General features: G+C 40.0%; 1 protein-coding gene across 3 annotated transcripts in view; it reads left to right on the forward strand.

Moving 5' to 3' along the window:
- The window catches only part of OSMR (oncostatin M receptor), a 66,659-nt gene that overhangs the window by 13,599 nt on the left and 32,187 nt on the right, over positions 1-20,873 (forward strand). For all 3 annotated transcript variants that reach the window (XM_077117033.1, XM_077117035.1, XM_077117034.1), the window contains exons 3-7: positions 6,841-7,013; positions 11,803-11,974; positions 14,005-14,280; positions 16,065-16,194; positions 16,728-16,879. In XM_077117033.1, coding sequence (XP_076973148.1) covers positions 6,841-7,013; positions 11,803-11,974; positions 14,005-14,280; positions 16,065-16,194; positions 16,728-16,879 — 903 coding nt within the window. The remainder of the gene's footprint in view (positions 1-6,840; positions 7,014-11,802; positions 11,975-14,004; positions 14,281-16,064; positions 16,195-16,727; positions 16,880-20,873) is intronic.

The raw sequence follows: 20,873 nt of genomic DNA on the forward strand, positions 1-20,873 counted from the left end.
TGAGATAATTCAGTTTTGTAAATAAGCTCGGTAATAATTCAGCACCCCTTAAATGTTCATGTATAATTGGATTATTACTTTGAGTTAGTTGGTTTGAAAGTAGATTCTTAAACTTTTAATTGTTCATAAAGTTTTCGTTGCTTCAGCCATATTCTACAGAGCTTTACCTTTTCCTGTTTAATCCTTGTTGTAATCGTGACATGGAGTACCTAGAGGGATACCCTGAGAATTTCTCCTATTCTTTTAAAATCTGTGAAAAGATATTTGGAAATAGAAGACTTGGTTCTGATAATATCTTTGTTCTCTCACCTGCTGTCCTTTAGGTCTGGGCTTATTTCTTTTAGGTTCAGGGAACATGCTACTTCGGTTCAGGGAAGCTACTACTTCTTTATGGCTTCTTAAAAATCATGAATTTGATTGTTAACTTCTTCCATAATTTGGGGCTAAAAGGGGACAATTAGGACTTCTCACTGGTGGCGGGTATACCCTCACTATATCTCTTACCTGCCAAAATGTAAGCACAACACAGCAGAGCTGAGTGTGTAGCCTGGAGATGGAAGTTTTAGGCTCAGGGAGCACTCCTCCTTCTCAGACAGACACCCCACCCTGACCTCCAGGCTACCCTGGAAACTGTAGGCATTTATCTGCAGGCTTTTGGCACAGCTCATTTCTCTAGTGGAGGCCCAGTTATTTGATCTAACAACTGTGCATCTTCTACGTATAAGGTCCTCTGCTCTCAGAGCAGACCTCCTGCTTACCCTTATAGCTTCTCTTATTTATTCAGATGTGCATCTAACTGTTTTCCTATCCATCATCTCAGTTTCTGCTTCCAAATTTCTCTGCCAAGCATGCCTGGTAAGCAATTCTGCTTGGTCCCTGCCTGCAATTTGGATTTCCTTTCTCAATTTCTCCTCATCTGACCAAGTATGTAGTAATTCTAACTAGTTGACTTCCCAGATAATCACCCAGCCAAGCTTAGGTCTAAGAATTCACTTCGAAGAGCCTGGCACAGCTTCTCCAGACCAACAAGGCACAGCCAAAGCCCACTTCAGTTAAACCTGGCCACTTGTCTCCATCGGCCAAAGATCACATCTGTAGCATTTTATTTTATTATTTTCATTGTGCTAGATATACATTACATAAAAATAATTTTAACTATTTTTTATTTTATTTTTTCTGTTGTTGTGTGTATGCTGTGTGGTGGGGTCACATTTCATTCTTTTGCCGTGTGAGTATCCCATTATTGTAGCACTATTTGTTGAATTTCGTTTGTTTGTTTTTGTTGGTTTCTTTATTTTGTCTATTTGGGAAGTGCATGGGCCAGGAATCGAACCCGGGTCTCCTGCATGGCACGTGGAAATTCTACCTCTGAACTACCCTTGTCCTCCCCCAATTTTAACTATTTTTAAGTGCACAGCTCTATGACATTAAGTGTAATTGGCCATGTTATGTGACTTTCATGCTATTTTCACATTTAATTTCAGGACATTTTGATCATCCCAAACAGAAACACACATTTTGATAATTTTCTTCCAGTATTGTGTTGAATATACATATAAATAGAGGTAGAGATGTAAATATATATATAGATACATTTTTAATAAAATGAAATTTTACTTTATGTATATTATTTTTGGTTGTTTTTACTTAAAACAACTAATGCACCATATGATGAATGTTTTCCCTGACATTGAATGTTCTAGAAACAACATCCTTTTTAATGGCAGTGTGGTATCCCCTTTTATGAGTGGATGCAGATTATTTCCTCCTTTGCTGCTGGGGCAGGCAGGGACAGAGAGTGGGGAAAGTGGAATAGGGTCTATGGTTCCAATTCAGGGTGTCTGATTCCCACTCCTGGGCTTTTGGGCCACACTCTGCTGCGGTATTATTAAAAGGAGAACTGGGCCAAGAGCCAAGAGCTCTGGCCTGGTTGGGAAAGCCGCTTCCCTTTTTTTATAAAACCTCAATTTCCTCATCTAAAAAATAATGGGATTGGATTTAGTCATCTCTAAGGTCCCTTTCATATCTCTGACTTTACGATGGCATTTCCCGCAGAAAACCTGGATTGCTCTTGACCGAATTGTTTCTGACTGACGTATAGGCACTGGGGCACCTGAGTCATTCCGTATGGCTGATAACACGTGTCAATAAAAAGGGATTCCCTTTTCCCAACGTAGCTTTCTAGAGCTTCCAGAAATAAAGTTTACCTAGTAGTTTACTCATTCATTCAGATTCTGATCATTGGGTGTCTGCAACTGTGACAGGTGTGATACCGATCCTGGTTTCACTCAGCTGAGTAAGATTTAGTCCTGCCTTTGGTAAGCTCACAGCCTACCGAGGGGCAAACAAACAGGATATTACTGTGTCTTGGTTTCCTGGCTGCTGTGACAAAAAATATCACACAGTGGGTTTGACTAAACAACAAGAACTTATTGGCTCACGGTTTCCAAGGCTAGAAGGAAACCTGGAGTTGGTAGCATTCTGGTTGGTCATCAGTCCTTGGGTTCCTTGACTTTCCCATTACATGGCATGTCCTCTCCTTTCTTGTCCTGGTTCTATTGACTTCTGCCTTCTAGCTCCTTCTCAGGTTTTCTTTCACTATTTCTGAAATTCTCACTATTTCTGAATTTCTTCTACTTATGAATGACTCTGGTAATTTAGATTAAGACTCAAACTTATTCGGTTGGGCTGCACTTTAACTAAAAATAACATCTTCGAGAGATCCTACTTATCCTGGTTTCACCCCCATGTGAACGTGGGTTAAGGTCGAGAACATGTCTAAATTTGGGGATAACTCAAGCACCACATGTCAGTGCTGTGAAGACGTTAGAAAGCAGCCACGGCTTGGAGAGATGCCAGGGAGGGCCAGTCCAGGTGTGAGACGGGGAGCTGCCTGTCAGGCTCTTGATATTTTAGGTTGCTCCTGGATCTGTGTAATTGGAGATCAGTGTCTGCTATGGATAAGATGCTGTGCTAAGTTCTGGAGACAGGAATCCATGCAAAAATACATAAGGCTCAACTCCTGTCCTGTAGCCTGAGGCTGACAGCAACAAACTGCCATACAAGACAAAATGGAAAGAGGGCTAGGAAAGGATGGGGTAATTTTGCAGGTACCAGCTTTGACTGCTGCTCTTGGTTCCACAGTTATTAAAAATATTTCCCCCTACTCCTTCAGGAATCTGACACTTTCATCTCTCCAAGCCTCTTTTTTTAGTAACTTAAATTTGGGGCTTGGAAGACTCACCCAGCTGACATAGGTTTAGGGAGAGCTGAATTACAGGGACTGCTGATGAGCTGAGACATTGTATTCACAAAAGGAGTAACAAATTCACTAGCTAAATAACAATAGAAAATGATAACCGTATTTTGGACTTTTGTGTTCAGGAATCCCAACTTCACTTACCTTTGAGTGAATGGGATCTGGAAAATGACCTGCTTTTCCTAAACCCTTGGTAAGGGTCCGAATGCCAGTTTATTAATTTTCAGTGAGGAATGTGGCAGGAAAGATAACTGAGGCCTAGTCTTTTGATGTCAATCTACTTAGAAGATGAAATTCTACATTCTGAAGCTGGTTTAGGACCTTTATAGTAGAGGGATATGTAAATCTATTAGAATAAGTAATTTTTAAGGGATTACATGTTTTCAGAAGAACATTTACAAAATACAGAAAATTATAAAGAAGAAAATTAAAATCAGACAACCCTATCATCCAGAAATAACATATGTACTAAAAGAAAGCAAACAGCAACAAAAAATGGTGTGTTAGCCAACAAGATTCTGGGCCTTTTTTTTATTGTGTAGTATAACATATATACAAAACAAACAAATAAAAAAGTAATAGTTTTCATAGCACTCTTCAATAAGTGGTTACAGGACAGATCCTAGACTTTGTCATGGGCTACCATACGATCCTCTCATATTTTTCTTTCTAGCTGCTCCAGAATATAGGATGTTAAAGGGCTTCTTTATCATCATAATCGATGTTTTTTCCTTCTTTTTTTGGTGAAAAATAACATATATACAAAAAAGCTATAAATTTCAAAGCACAGCACCACAATTAGTTATAGAACTTATTTCAGACTTTGTCATGGGTTACAATTTCACAATTTTAAGTTTTTACTTCTAGCTGCTCTAAAATACTGGAGACTAAAAAAGATATCAATTTAGTGATTCAGTGTTCATATTCATTTGTTAAATCCTGTCTTCTATGTATAATTCCACCATCACCTTTGATCTTTCCATCCCTCTCTTTGGGGTTGTATGGGCTATGGCAAGTCTAACTTTTTGATCTGTCACTAATATGGGGTAGGGAGATGGCACTAGCTGATGTTCTGGAGAGGCTGGGCTAGATGTCAAGACTTATCTGGACCAGGGACCCATTTGGAGGTTGTAGGTTTCTGGAAAGTTACTCTAGTGCCTGGAACCCTTGTGGAATCTTATACATTGCCGCAGGTGTTCTTTAGGATTGGCTGGAATGGTCCAGGTTGGGGGTTGGCAGGTTATGATAGGTAGCAAGGCCTACCTGAAGCTTATGTAAGAGCAACCTCCAGGATATTCTCTTGACTCTATTTGAACTCTCTCTGCCACTGATACTTTACTAATTATACTTGCTTTCCCCCTTTTGGTCAGGATGGAAGTGTTGATCCCACAGTGCCAGGTCTGGATTCATCCCTGGGAGTCCTCTCCCATGTCACCAGGGAGACTTTCACCCCTGGATGTCATGTCCCATGAAAGGGGGAGGGCAATGTTTTCACTTGCACACTTGGGCTTAGAGAGACCGAGGCCACATCTGATCAACAACAGAAGTCCTCCAGAAGTAACTCTTAGGCATGCTTATAGGTAGTCTAAGCTTCTAGACTACATAAGCTTCACAAGAGTAAGGCTCATGATCAAGGGCATGGCCTATTGATTTGGGTATCCCTAAAGTTTGACACAGTATCAGGGGATTCCCTGCTGGTAAGGTTTAATAGTAGCGCAGTCTTTCTCCCCTCCCTTAAGGGACTTTGCCAATACTTTTTGATTATCTGCTTAATATATTCTAAGATGTTTCCAGGCTTTACAATAATCTATACAGGATTAAAGGACCTCTTCCTTATTCTGTGCTGCCTGTGTTTCAAGTGTTCAAATGAACCATACAGATAGGTTGAATTAGGTTATGCAGTACAGAAAATTTCAGTTCCAGATCAAATGAACCTTTCTTCCACTGGCCTCAAAGAGTATGTGCAGTTCTAAAATATAGACACTGTCTTCCTTACCCCTATGTTCTGAATTGCTTTAACATCAACCTGTTTGGCTTCATTCTTATCTCTAAATATCAGGTTATATATATGATAGCCTCTCAAAGTCCAGAAATAGTAATCACCACTCCAGACTTAATGTGTCTGCTCTAAAAGCTTACAATCTATGCCCCTCTTTTCTTATAAGCATTTTCTAAAAGTGAACATACCATTGTTGTTTTTTTTGTTTCTGGATTATTTTGTCTCACCAAATGTCCCATGTGTTCATTCACATCATTGAATGCCTCACGACATTGTTCCTTTTTGTAGCAGCACAACCTTCATTCATAAGTATGCACCATCATTCGCCTATCTACTTCTCCATTAGTGCATCCTTCAGCCACCTGCATTCATCGGGCATCATGTAGAGGGCTCAAAGTCCATGGTCCATCAACATTTTCAATTTTAGATAATTTCATTGTTCCCAAGAGACAGAAAACCAATAAACACACCCTCACCAAATAGGAAATCTAAACTTCCTCTTAACTCTTGCCCCTCCCCCCATAATTTACCTCTGCTGTTGCTGTGGTAGCACTGATGGTTTCTTTTTGAACGCAGCTCATAGCATGCAATAGCAGTTTTCCCCCTGTACCCTGGACTTAAACACTCTTTATATAAGAATCATTTCTTTGAGGTAATTCTTATGAGAACTCATTCATATTTCTAGTGTGAGTCAGTGGGAAACATAGGGCTATACAACCCCTTTCAATCTTGTTCATCTTCTATATGGTAATATTACTTCTAGACCCACTAGAGAATCACCTTCACTCCTATCTATTCCTTTCATTGGAGTTCAACCTCATTAGCTAACGGTTCACTGCTGGGCCATTTTTAAGGTCTCTGAACTCTGCAAATCGTTTCATGTTTGAATTCCTATTCTCATATAGGCTAACACACATTTAGTATCCTAATCTTACAGTTGTCTCTGTAAGATTATTTCATATGAGTTAGTACGTCTCTCCAACTGGGTTCCATTTTTGAACTCAGGGTCTTTTCTTAATTCTTTTGTTTCATGCCAAGTTTAGTATGTTGCTGGTCTCATCCAAAGAGTTCAGTGAATTCTTGCCAGAGGGTTTTAAGTGAAATGCAGTGGGTTATAAGAGCTTTAGTCTAGGCATGGGATGTGTTCTCACTTGATAGCCATTGAAAGATCTATGAGATATTGACTTCCATAAAGAGCACTTTCATATTCAATTTCCAGAAGTAATGAGTTTCAAAGCAAAAAAAGTCCTCTTTTTCTTTGTTTTTTATTCAGCCTTATAATAGATTTTCAAATTAGTTAGGTTGTTCAATAAAGAATCTTTTTCTTTTGTTTAACTATAACTCATGTTATTGACTTGCCATGTGTGTTGGATAAATCATTCCATTCATCTAGGTTTCAATTTCTTCTTCTACTTAATGATTTAGAAATTCCCTTCCTGGTTTTCAAGGTGTCTGATGCTAGGATGTACATATGAACATCTTTTTCCAAAGTTGGACAATGATGATATTATACAGTTTATCTGCAAGTATTCAGTCATGCTCCCAGTAAATGTTATTTCATGCCTTGTTTTGGTCTTTTCAGTCTTCTCTGAACCTTTACTGCTGACTCCTGAATTACTTAACGTTTCCGTCAATTCTGCACAGCAGTGTTTGAATTTGCAATGGAGTCTCCACAGCCTTGCTCATCACCAGGAATTAAAAATGGTTTTTCAGATACAGATCAGCAGAATTAAAACATCCAATATCATCTGGGTGGTAAGTATGCTTTTGCTCAATGTTTTAAAAAATCCTTTTCTGTTGCCATGATTTATTTTATAACATCAAAACTAAAAAAACCCAATATGTAAACATTTTAGCACCTTAGAAGATAGGGTGGGATGTGTTAAGAAAATAGATTATTTTCTCAGGTCTCAAAGAAAGTTATTGGGTCTGTTCCTGTGAGTACTGAGATTCCAGAAATCCATGCAGATCAACCATCTCATTCCACTTCCTTCTTTCTTCTTTGTTCATTAGAGATTTCCCTAAATAAGATGTAACAACTTGGCAATAGTTTTCTTGCCAGTACTGTTTCTGTCCGTTACTTTGCTTATAATGTGCTGAAACGGAAGGAATAACATAGATTAGTGCTTTATATCTAGCCAGCAAAGAGGTTTTCCATGGACCAACTGGAGAGTAACTAACTGTGACATTAGTTGCCTCACAGGTGGCATTTTCTACAGGAAATTAAATTAATAAAATCCTTAATTTCACACTCTTTCTCTCTTTGAGTTATTTGGGATAGATTCTTGTCTTGGTTCGCATATGGTTGTGTCTGTTCTGCCAATGCTTCCCCATCTAGTGTGTTGGAATACTTGAGTGGTTTTTATTTCTATTACCTTTTATGGTAGTATGGTGTACTGACTAATAGTTGAGACATACATGATGCGTAATCATTGTCATGGGATGTTTTAGGGGTAGTGGAGTATTTTCCCTTTGAAGGGGAACCTGAGAATTCTCCTGGAGACAAGGGAAGCCCAAGACTGTACCCTCGTCTGGCACCTATGTTAGCTCAGCTGGGTCTGTTCTACTCTCAGGGGGTGAAGCCCATGTACAAGGATCTAGAATGGTTCCTTTAGTAAAGCCATAAATGTCACTAATTTAAAGTCTCCTGTTACGTTCTAGTCTTCCCCATCTATTATTGCATCTGATCTCTGAGCAAATGGTCTAAGTTGAATAAAATTCTGACTCTGTTGATTCAAAACTAATAGCAGGTCCATAATTCTACCCATTAGAGGGAATTTCTCACAGTGAGAGTTTAAACAATAGTGATGCTGTGTACAGCTGTTCACTCTCTACTATCAGCGTATCTGTGAACCTCCTACTGTTAAGTCTCATTTTTGCATTTTTGTTGGACAAATCTTAGAAATATAGAGCCCAGTAAAACATTTAGTAAAAATCATTTTGAGGCTTAGCATTATTGCCCAAGACAAAGGGATTTTAGGGAAGTATTGGAGGAATCTGGTGGAAACCTAGCATTTTAACATTAACCATAGACCAATATGAGCCTTTTCTTTATTTTTCTGAAGGACAGTTCATACCTGGTAAGTATTTCATTTGTGTAATAGTTCTCTTTGAAAGGTCACGCAGCTTATGTAACCTGATGGGCCTTAAGACCTTCAAGGATGGAGTTTTGTCTTGTTCATTGTCTTGTCCCCCACAATACTCAGCATGGGTAGGACCACAGTACATGAGAAAAGAGAGGCACAGAGAGATTTGTTGTCCTGCTCAAGATGATAGAACCAGGACTGTATCTTCCTCACCTCCATCCCCTGGCAGGTGTGAAAGCCCACTCAGCCTTCTCAGATCACTGCTGGCCTTGTGTCCCACAGAAGAGATGATATCACACAAGGCCCTTAGTCTGAATCTCTCTGGCCTGAGCTTGAAGAGACTTAAGATCTTCCTTCACTTAAGGAGGAGAGCACCGAGAAAGCCTGGTCTGTACTGTTGTCTCCCCCTCCAATGACAATTCGCTATGATGAGCCTCATTGGGCATCCTCACTCATGCTCAAAGAGGGCAGCTTGCAGACGTAGCGTCTCAGCAGCTCTGTGTTCCCAAAAAGCCAGAGGAAGAACATCTTGATTCAGGTGCTCGCTGCTGGACCAGAAGCACCAAACTGCCCCCCACAGTGCCTCGGTGGCCATCAGTTGTATTCCATAGTCCCTCCCTGGGCCAAGGTTGGGCCCTTCCCTTTGAGCCACTTGATTTATGGTTTTGTAAACGATGTGGGGGATGGCAGATGGGAGGCAGAGTGTGCTGAATAAAGTAACAGCGCAAGCTTGGATGGAGGCCTGGAGTGTGCGTCACTCTCGGGATGAAACCCACATCTCTGTAATGAGTCATTGACCCCACTTGGACTTAAATATAAATTTGTGTGCCAGTTTCTTGTGATATACTCATGTCTGGGAGGCCAAATTAAACTTGTCACTTCAGTGAATGAAAGCTGCCCAAAGGCAATTGGTCACATTTCAAAGAAAAAAATCACTGAATTGAGGCATTTAAGGAAAATTTTATTGATTCCATTTATAGGGCTTTCAAGACCAAAAAGCGCAAGTTGACATAAGGCATAATTCATACAAATAGTGTCTGGGAAAAATAAAGCCCACTGCATATTAATGAGCTGATTGAATAATTCACCACATCATATTGGATTGTAGGCCTAAGTCCAAGCATTGTACAGGTCATGGCGATAGCAGTGGTGAGCACAGAAGCATGAGTAAAGAAATAAAACACCCAAATAAATGTATTCTAGAGAGAATAAGTGCTATGCAAGTCATGCACAGTTTGCTGTGGTGCTGGGATAGACCTGGCCTGACCTTTTTACTCAAGCTGGGATAAGCAGAGACTTTGCAGAGGGACCTGATGGCTTTTGGAACAGAAAAGCAGCCTATGAACTGGAACACGGAGCCCCCGGGGGGCAGGATTGGTGTGAGGCTGGAGGAAGGGCGGGGGGCACCTCGCAGGACCTCTAGGGCCAGGCTCAGGCTTTGTTTTTACCCTGAAAGCAATAATAAGAAGAGTGATGAGATTTAATTGGAAGGTTTTGAAAAACACTCAGACTGGACAGCCATTGGGGGAACTGGAGAAGGTGAAGTGTGACCAAAACAGGGGTGTGTGTGGCATTGGCTCAGGGGAGAAAGTGTCTGGGGCAGTGGTGACAGTGACGGTGAGAATGAATAAATTTGTAGAGAAATAGGAGGTAAAAATGCCATCTGTGGCTTATTGATATTATGGCCACATCACCATTATTGATATAGTTCCTGTGTGAATTTGTGTGTGTGTGTGTGTGTGTTTGCTCTTAAGTTAAAGAATATTTAAGGAAAACGTGCTCGAGATTGATGATATCAAATAGTGATAATTGCATTTATCAGAAGCCCAAGACTTGTAGTTTAAAAAATATGTCTTGCAATCTAGCATTAAAATAATGCAATAAGCTGTAATAAAAACATAAATATTTTAAAAATTTTAGTTTTGCAAAGAGTGAAAAAGGGCATGCACAATTAAATTCTGGCCCAGCCAGTGTAGTTGCGGTTGTTAGCACTCCAGGACTGTGTTGGTTCTGCTATGGGTGCTGATTAAGGTTAACAATCCTAGAAAGAGAAGAGGCATAGTTGGATGGAAGGCTTCGTTGGAGGGAAAGCTGAACTACAACTTCACAAATTGAGATGCACATTGCCCCATCCTTCTTCACTGTAGAACTTTCATTTGCCCTTAGGCAGTGCCCTTGGGCAGTCATAGGATGTGGAGTAATTTTCCCTCAGGTAGTGCAAGGAATTTATTGCTCCATCTCCAAGCTGTGGGAGCAGAAAGTGTGAGTCTTGGAAGAGGCCCCCAAGAAGCTGAATGCCTGGAGTGATGGGCGACATGAAGAAGGATGACTCATAGCCCCTGCTTTCTCTGAGCCATGTTTTCTTCAGAGACAAAGAGCCAGGTGAAAAGCTTACTACTAAACATCATATACAGAAGGGCTTCAGGAGAGATGGAGATACAAGGAATTCAGAGGAAAGAGCAAGAAATACTTCATGAAGGTGATGGGATATGACCTGGACTTGAAAGATGGGACTAATTCCCAATGCAGAGGGGGAGTGGGGGACACTCTAAATTAGGGACACTGTGTGAGCAAACACTAAGGTGGAAAAGCACAAGGCATATTCCAGAAGTGTGGGAAAGATCACTGTGTCTGAAGTGAAGATTCCTGCAAGGCAGAGCTATCAGGGAGCTCTGGAGAGGTGGATTGGCACCATATTATAGAGGGTCTTGAATGACAAAGTAAGGGGTGAAGAACCCTGTAAAGGCTATTGAATTAAGGAGTTGAACGATTAAGACCAAAGGTTGCGCCAAAAGACCAAATTATGGTCAAACTTGGACAAGCTTCCCAGACAACAGTGTAAGACTTTCTTATATGATTAACATCTCTGGGGACCAAAGATTCTGACACAGGGAACTCAAGAGAAGGGTGTCTGGTCCATGTGGCCACCATATCTGAAAAGGCCAGAGACAGATACCACATGGAGGGACGTCTGTTGACTTCATTGGAACGCCTAGGACACTATGAAGGCCTGCTAGCTTCTGCTGAAAATCGGCCAACTTGACCTGACCCTAGCTAAAAGTGAATATAAAAATACTCAAAAATCTCACAGATTCTTTGCTCTGGTTTGCAAGAATTCTCTTAGGTTCAATGTGATGGGCTGTGAACACCTTCCAGTTTCTGATCTCTTCCCCCCAAATTTGTGCAACTTCCATTTTCTCTACCACTTGCCCCAGAGGAGTCCTCTGGAACTGAAGAGGCGTAAGGGGTGGAAGCTGAATTGTCTAAAACTAGGAGGTTATTGCTGGTTCATTGCTTAGACATCAGAGCAAAGAAAACTGGCTGGTTAGGAATGGACTGCACTTGTGACACTGTGGAGTTATAGTCATCTCTTAGGTTTGTGCTTTGATAGAAGTCTAGGCACGCTGTTTTTAAAACACGATGGCAATATACTTCCATTATTTTTCCTTTATTTCTAGGGGAATTATAACACCACTGTGAAGTGGAACCAAGTTCTGCATTGGAGCTGGGAATCCGAGCTCCCTTTGGAATGTGCAACACATTTTGTAAGGATAAGGAGTGTGGTGCATGATACCAAGTTCCCTGAGCCATTGTTTTGGAGCAACTGGAGTTCATGGGAGGAAGTAGATGGTAAGAAATAATGCAGTTTAAAGAGTAAAAAGTTCTAATATTGAATATTGATTGGGGACCAATAGTCAAATAGTAGAAGTTCCTTTTGAGGAACTCTGGGTAAATGCAGAAATTATTTTCCTTTGACTCCAGTTGGAACTAAAAAGCATAGATTGGAAATTTGCCACCCAGAGACAGACATCTGAGGTTTTACTTCTAAACCTAGTCATCGGAATAATTATGCAATATCAGATAATTATATATTCATTTTCCAAAAGTGTATGCTTACTGTAGAATGCTAAGTGAACAAAACAGAATGCAAATTGTGCATATATTTTTATTAGAACAACCCAAAATGTGTATGCTTCTAGAACAGGGGTCAGGAAACTTTTCCATAAAGAATTAATAGTAAATATTTTAGACTCTGCAGGCCATGTGATGTCTGTTGAGTCAACTTAACTCTGCCATTGTAGTACAAAAGCAGGTACAGACAGTATGCAAATAAATGAAGCATGCCTGTGTTCCAGCGAAGTTTTAGTTACAAAAACAAATGGAAGGGGTGGGGTGGTAGTGGCTTAGTGGCAGAATTCTCGCCTGCCACACCAGAGACCTGGGTTCAATTACTGGTGCTTGTCCATGCAAAAAAAAATAGAAGTCCATGGGCCATAGTTTGCCAGTTCCTAATCTAGAGAGAAGATAGAAATATGGAAAAATGAAAACAGCTCTTCATTAGAGTGATGAGTTATGAGTAAGTATGTTTTAGTCTTTAATTTTGATAATTTAATTTTGTGGTAATTGAAATTTAAAACGGGTTTTGCAGCAGTTTCTCAAGCTCCTGGTGCCAGTCCTAAAGCCATGGTGAAAGTAAGGGCATTTATCTGTCTCTTCTACATACCCTACCAGATTGTTTGAAATTCCTGCCAATAGAAGCATTCCTTCATTAAACATTTATTAACTCAAACTGTTTGCACAATAACTCATGAGTAGCCTAATAATTACTTTAATAATCACAAAATTAAAGCTACAAAGCATTTACCATATATTCATTCCAGTCACTGTTTTAAGTAGTACATAATAATTAATTTACTCTTCACAGCAACCCTATGAAATATGCATTATTCTTATCCCCATTTCACAGATGAAGAAACTGAGGCACAAAGAGCTTAAGGAAGCCATGCAAGGTCATCTAGCCACCAAGTGGTAGAGCCAACCTGAAATTACAGCCAGAAAATCTTGTCCCAGAGGCCATGCTTTTAACCTTTACATCCCACTGTTGAAAGAGAGACAAAATAGAGATTAAAAAAGATAGAAAGGAAGAAACAAATATTATAAATAGCTTTGATAAAATGGACAGATTTCTCAAAATATAACCTCAAAACTGATGCAAGAATAAATGAAAAACCTGAGTAGTCCTAAACCACCAAAGAACGGGTTCTCAACCTTGGTTACACATTAGAATCACCTGGGGAGGTTAAAAAAGCCCATACCCAGGACATACCTTTTGAGTGAGGTCCGTGATGGCAATTTCAGAGACCAGGTAGGACAGACAACCAGGCTACGGTGGCCTGAGGGCGAGGAAGAGATGACGAAACCTGAGCAGCATATATCGGCAGCTCCTTCTAGAAGGCAGGCTGGGGAGCAGAGAATCCAGGGCCTGGCAGGAGGGAGGCATGGTGAGATGGTGGATCTGTTTAAAAAAGGAGAGCCTTTGTATTTTTGTGTGCCAGTGGGCCATCCAGAAGGAGAGACTGCAGCAACGGAGGATGATATTTAAGCAATTGGCATTTCTGAGAAGGTGGGGAGAGATGTGACCTACAGCCCAATTTAGAGGTCCCAGCAGCGCTGGGACTAGTGTAACTACAGGAACAATGGTGGAGAGATTGTTTTGCATGCACCAAAGTTTACAGGTTTGGTGCAGATACTTAGACTTCTATTTAGTGGGGGAAGTAGAAGAAGAAGCTAAAGCTGTCTGCTGAGAGTGAGGTGGGAGGTTCAGATTGTGAGTGAATTCTCACCAAATTGGTTTTGTTTTTGTATTTTCTGTCTTGCAGTACGAGATTCCCTCGGAAATTATACATTGTTAATTTTCCCCAAAGACAAACTGGTGGAAGAAGGATCCAACGTCACCTTTTGTTACATCTCTAGGAGCAATCAAAATAACATATCCTGTTCTGTGGAAGGTGAACAGATATTTGGAGAAGAACTTGGTCCAAATGCGTTCTCGTTCAACTTGAGTAATATTCGTTTTGTTAGGATAACAGGAACCAATGTCTATTGTCGAGCAGAACAGGCAGATGTTTTGGATGGCACCGTGCTTTATGTCTCAAGTAAGTATGAGAATTCTCTATGCCCCACCCTCTCATTTCCTGTACATTATACTTGAGTCTCCTTTCCCAGAAGAGAAGTAAGCATTTCCATATATGACCTCAATTTCCTTTTGTCTCCCAGACCTTTTATTAGGAACTCTGGAAAAGATAACTTTTTTTTATTACCTCCAGGATTTCCTGTTGTCTTCTTGTGCTCACTGACAACTTTTTCCCTAGAAATCAACATTATTAAATGGGAGAGAGTTCAGATCCATGACCTGGACCCCTGGGAAAATACCCATCTTTGCCTTAGCGATGCTGGAATTATCTCAGGATTAAGAGAGGAGAAGGGCTGCAGTCAGGTGGCTCCAGAAAGGCAGCTAGGGTTTGAGTTCTCTTCCTACCCCTTGGTGTATTAGCCGGACCACATTTCTCTAGCCTCTCTAAGTCGGTTTCATTTGAAAGCAGTTGGGAGAATTAAGGAACTCACACCCAGTGCCTCTCACTGACAGGATAACGGCTTGCAGTAGGATTCAGCAAGCAAAAGCTATCACTGTTCTGAACCATGTGTGGAAAATGGTAGTTGGTAGTGTCAGTAGAGAGGGAAGTCTTCAGTTTGTACGTCGGTCCGTGTGTGCACACCCAGTGCCCACTGTGCCTTGTCTGGAGACTTCCCTTCCTCTGCACAGTTGGGCAGTATCTGTGAATTTTCCTTTCCTGCTTCTCCTACTGCTTAAAGAGCTTTCCAATCTCCTGGACAGGTGGATCATCTGGGCTCCTTGGTACAACCTACAAAGAGCAGCAGGACTTAGAGCTGTTTTGCAATTCCTTAGAATTCTCAGTTCCTGCTGCTGCTGAGTTTGATAAGTTCTGACTGACTTTCTGCATCCCAAGGACAGCCCCCTGGCTCATTGTAAACCACGGAGTCTGAAATGAAACACCAGTCCACACCAACTCCATTCATTCTTTCATTCATTCAGGCTGTTTGCCACTGGGCAATATTTTGCTGAGTGCCAATTAGCAAACCCTGGGGATACAACTTTCACTGCAGAACACCCTCCACCCATCTCCATGATACCCCACAAAATGACAAGAGAAGGAGGGAAGAGGGGACCCCCATATGATGGGGTGATAAGGAAATCTCTCCATTTTCTGCCTAAAGCATGACGTCTGGGGCTGCCCATTAGTATGCTTTCACATTGGTGGGTCTTGCCCTGTACAGAGTAACTCTGACTTCAGACCCCAAACAGCTTTTCATTGACTTCTTTTAATTTCTTGGGCCTCCCTTAACAGATGATGACGAGCTTGGTAGATGAAAGCAACAAAAGTCTATTTATTCTCTTGCAGTTTTGGAAGGTAGAAGTTCAAAATCAAGTTGTTGACAGGGCCATGCTTCCTCCGAAGGTCGTGCAGGAGAATCCTTCCTTGTTCTACTAGCTTCTGATGGCTCCCACCATCCTTAACTTAGAGCTGCAGCATTCCTGTCTCTGCCTCTGATGTCACGTGGCCTTCCCTGTGTGTGTCTCTGTCTCAGTTTCTAAATCTCCCTCTCTTCTTTCTTATAAAGAGACCAGCCATTGGATTTGGGCACCAACCCCCTCCCCCCAGTCCAGTATGCCTCATCTTAACTTGGTTATACCTGCAAAGACCCTGTTTCCAAGTAAGGTCACATTTATAGCTACTGGGATTTAGGACTCGAGCATATCTTTTTGGGAAACACGATTCAACCCACTACACGTCTTTAAATAAAAAGGACTTAACGAGGCCTTTCTTCTTTTTTTTTCTTTTTTTCTTTGAATGGACAGAAGTAGTTGAGGAGCCCAAAGACTTTTCTTGTGAAACGTGGGACTTCAAGACTTTGAAATGTACCTGGGATCCTGGGAGTGACCACAGCTCCTTTCACCATTTTCCCACAAGCTACACTTTATTTGAATCGTAAGTTAGCTCTGGTTACATTATTGAGAAATTTTAACCTTCTTCATTTAAGGTACTTGTGACAGCGCAACAAACACTGCATTTAGATGCTACAGAAAATTTGTACAAATATTTCAAAACTACCCTGCCAGGGTCAGGAGAAAATCTTTAAGTGGTCACATGCGAACAATGCTTTCTATGTGAATTTTGCTAAAGGAAAGTGTAACAAAAAATGATAAGAAAGAGAGTTAATGGTGAATCTGGATGTGATAATAGTTCCAAGCGATGATCTGGGTCTACCCAGTTTCTGACTTTTTAAGAATATTCGAAATAAATTAAAGGGTATTCTTACCATCCAAAGAATGAGTCATTAATCCACTGCTATAACGTTTAGTGGCATAAATCAAATTTCTTAGGGAAGTATTTTCATTCTTGGAATCTGGCAGTGGTGGGCCTATGCTATTGCTTGAAATGTACTGAGAGTGCTCCTACCTGGAGAGATACACCTGATTAACCAAAGTGTAAATCCTGGAACTGGTTTTTATTTTTCAAAGATTTTCCCAGAGAAAGGAATTTTGTAAACAGAGAAACTGCTGTACTTGGCAAATAACTCAAGACTCACAAGAAATTTACAACTTCACACTCGTAGCTGAAAGCTCCTTGAGGAAGAGAAGCATCAATATTCTTTTTAATCTGAGTCATCGAGGTGAGACCAGAATTGTTATAGTCTTTTGTGGCCACTAACACATTTTTCTTTGACACAGTGTTTGAGCAAGTAAATGTGCTAGGGATTTTTGACTAATTCATGGCTTGAGTGAAAGTTGTAAATTTGGATTTGAATTGGATAATTTATAATGCTTATTCATGCCATACCTCTCTGCATAGGCCATGCATACCCATGGCCCCTATTGTTTGTTTGTTTTCATCATGCAATGAGCTCATAACCCAAACTGAAAACTAGAATTCTGACAGTAACTTATTTAAGCTCCCATTGTACAACCCTTCTCCTGCTCTTTCCAAAGTAACTACCACACTAAACCGCATGCATGCGTGTATTCTCTTCTCTTATGTCATCCTAAAAAGAATATGTTTTACTTTGTTTTTTATGGAGGTAAAGGATGTATGTAATAGGACAATTACTTTACTAGCACAGTGTTAAATTTCTAAGATTTAGTCATAATACTGGGTGTTGCTGTAGTCCATTCATTTTTACTAGTGTATAATTCATTGTGTAGATATACCCTATTATATTCACTCTCCTTTGATGGTTTTGCAAGTTAAATTAAGGTTTTATTATTGTGGACATTGCTAATATGAATGTTCTTTGACATATCTCCAGATACATGTGCCATTGGTTTTCTTGGCTATACATATGTACATATAGAGTATGTGGCTGTTCAACTTATGAGATAATGCTAAGTTATTTTCCAAAATGGTTGAAATTCGTATATGCTCTCCAAGTAGCCATTGTCACACTTTTTCATTTTTGCCAATTGAATGAACATAAAATGGTATTGATTTGCCAATCCCTGATCACTAGTGAGGTTGAGTATCTCTTCTTATAAATATGATCCTACTCTCCCCCTGTTTCAAAATCAATAAGCATTTCTCTTAATGTCAGCACTGCTTAATGGGACCGATATGGCCCCGTGTGGGTTGGCCACTACTTGCTTCTTTGCCCTTTGTTCTCTGGCCTTAAGTCCTTGGACCTCTGACTCTCCTGCATGTTTGTTGAACATCTTTTTTTAATGCACACTCTTTATACATGTTCACTTTGCCTGGGATGCACTTCTTTCTCCTTTTCCTTTCCTAACCGCTCTGCATCTTTTAGATGTGAGCTTTATCATCATGTCAGTCAGTCAACTATATATGCAAAGCTTCCAGTATGGCAGGCACTAGGGATCTAGCGGTGAGCAAGATTGAGGAACTGCCTCTAACGAAATTATATGATGATGTGTGTGTTTGGGGAGGGTGAGAGTAGGGAGTGGAGACACACAATAAAGATGTAAACAAGTCCATAGAACAGTTTTGAATACTGATTAGTCCTAAGAAGAAGATAAAATTCAGTTCATGGAGTAGAGAATGCCTGAGATGATATTTTAATTCAGATGGTTAGTGAAACTCTTTCTGAGGTAGTTGAGTCCTGAAGGATGAGGCAGTATAAGTAAAGTGCATCTGAAGCAAAAAGAATAGAATGTGAAAAGGTCATGGGACAGGAACAAAACACAAGGGTTTTTTTGAGGGATAGAAAGAAGTTCCTTGTGTCTTTACTATGAGAAAAAATAGATTATCCAGTCTGTCAATTTCTTTTTTAGTTGGTGTATTTAGACCAATTTTATTTACTATAATTATTGATATGGTTGGATTTCGGCTTACCATTTTGTTATTAATTTGCTATTTGTTTCCCCTGTCTTTTGTTCCTCTCTTCCACCCTACCCAGCCCTATTTGGGATTATTTGGATAATTTCTAGTATTCCATTTCAATTTATCTTTTGGTTTTTTGGCTACATCTCTTCGTATTATTTTTTTAGTGGTTTCTATCGGGTATTATAATATACATTACCTGTTTTTCGTAAGTTTAATAGAGTTAATATTTTACCATTTCAAATAAAATGTAGAAGCTTTAAAACCATATAGATTCCACCCCACCGAAGAGGGTGATTGCTTGTTGGAACGTTTTTGTAATGGCTGTTTTGAAGTCTTTATCAAATAATTCCAACATCTGTGTCATCTTGTTATTGGCATTTGTCAATTGTCATTTCCCATATGAGTTGAGATTTTCCTGGTTCTTCAAATGCTGGATAATTAGGGGTTTTATCCTGGACATCTCAACTATTATGTTATGAGACTCTGGGTGTTTAGATCCTATGGAGAATATTGATACTTTTGCTTTAGTAAGCAAATGACCTAGTTGGGTTCAGGCTGCAAGTATCAACCCAACTTTGTGGGCTGTGGTTTCATTATCAGTTCAGTTTCCAAAGCCTTTGCAATGCTTTTCAGATCTGTCCCACATGTGTGCCACCCAGTGGCCTGCCTGGGGCCCAGCTAGTGGTCTGTTATTTTCTCAAAGTCTGTGGCACACTGATTACAGTCAGATCCATGCCAACTTGGGACTGAGCACAAAGATTTCATAAACAGCTTTTTGAAATCACTTTTCTAAGTTCCTCCCTCTCTATGATCTCCCTCTCTGATACTTTTTGGTGCTTTCTTTTTTGATTCTCTGCCCAGAAAGCTGGAACTTGAGTTACACCACTCTGGCACTAATTTCCACAGCTGTGCCTTCATTCAAAGCCAGGCATTGAGAAGACAGATGAAAAAAAAAGTAAATTCTCTGCTGGTTCAGTGGTACTTTAAATTCCGATCCTCCTCACGCCTGTTTATTTACCTTTGGAGTTCTTCAATTGCTGCTCCATGCATGATCAATATGGCATTTAGTGGGATAGGCTGCTTATTCCCTTTTTTTCCACGAATGGAATCCCATCCAATGAGATTTGTTTTTTAAATTTCAGATATTATTTTTAGCTTTAAAATTTTCATTTGGTTCTCTGTTTCATGGTTTCTATTTCTCTAATAAAAAAATGTATCCATCTGTTCATTTCAGGTGTTTTAACTTTTACCTCTTGGATCTGTTTAAGAATTCCAGCAATGTGGGTCATCTTGGGGTGGCATCTATTTACTGTCTTTTCCCTTGGGAGTTGGTAACATAAATTTGGTTCTTTGTATGTTGAGTAATTTTGAATTGCATTCTTGACATGATTTTGGTTATCTGAGTTCTGTTATAATCCTCCCTCAATGGGTTGCTTTTCCATGTTTTGACTCCCTTCCAAAATCTGCCTGTTTTTGTATACTTTTAATAGTCCTCAGGAAGTGCTTTTTGGATTATGTTCGGGGTTTTTAATTTTTATCAGTGAAAGATAGGCTTTGGTTGGCTTACTCCATATAGCTCTAAGTCTGGTTTTGTTTGCCTTTTTTCAAACATATTTTAAAAATACTTGTTAATGAGTCCCCAGTCTTGGGGTTTGTTCATATGAAACTTAACCCCACAAAGGACAGGTCAAGCCTACTTAAAATTAGGCCTAAGAGTCACCTCCATTAGAACCTCTTTTGTTGCTCAGATATGGCCTCTCTCTCCAGCCAACATAACAAGCGAATTCACTGCCCTCCCCCTGTCTACGTGGGACATGACTCCCAAGGGTGTGGACCTTCCTGGCAACATGGAACAGAAATCCTAGAATGAGCTGATTCAGCATCAAGGGATTGAGAAAACTTTCTTGACCAAAAGGGGAAAGAGTGAAATGAGACAAAATAAAATGTCAATGGCTGAAAGATTCCAAACAGAGTCAAGAGATTATCCTGGAGGTTATTCTTATGCATTAAATAGATATCATCTTGTTAGTCAAGATGTAATGGAGAGGCTGGAGGGAACTGCCTGAAAATGTAGAACTGTGTTCCAGTAGCCATGTTTCTTGAAGATGATTGTATAATGATATGGCTTCTCATTGTGACTGTGTGATTGTGAAAACCTTGTGTCTGATGCTCCTTTTATCTACCTTATCAACAGATGAGTAAAACATATGGAATAAAAATAGATAATAGGGGCAACAAATGTTAAAATAAATTTAGATTGAAATGCTAGTGATCAATGAAAGGGAGGTGTAAGGGGTATGGTATGTATGATATTTTTTCTGTTGTCTTTTTAT

The sequence above is a fragment of the Tamandua tetradactyla genome, chromosome 9, assembly GCF_023851605.1.
Source record: "Tamandua tetradactyla isolate mTamTet1 chromosome 9, mTamTet1.pri, whole genome shotgun sequence".
NCBI lineage: Eukaryota > Metazoa > Chordata > Mammalia > Pilosa > Myrmecophagidae > Tamandua > Tamandua tetradactyla.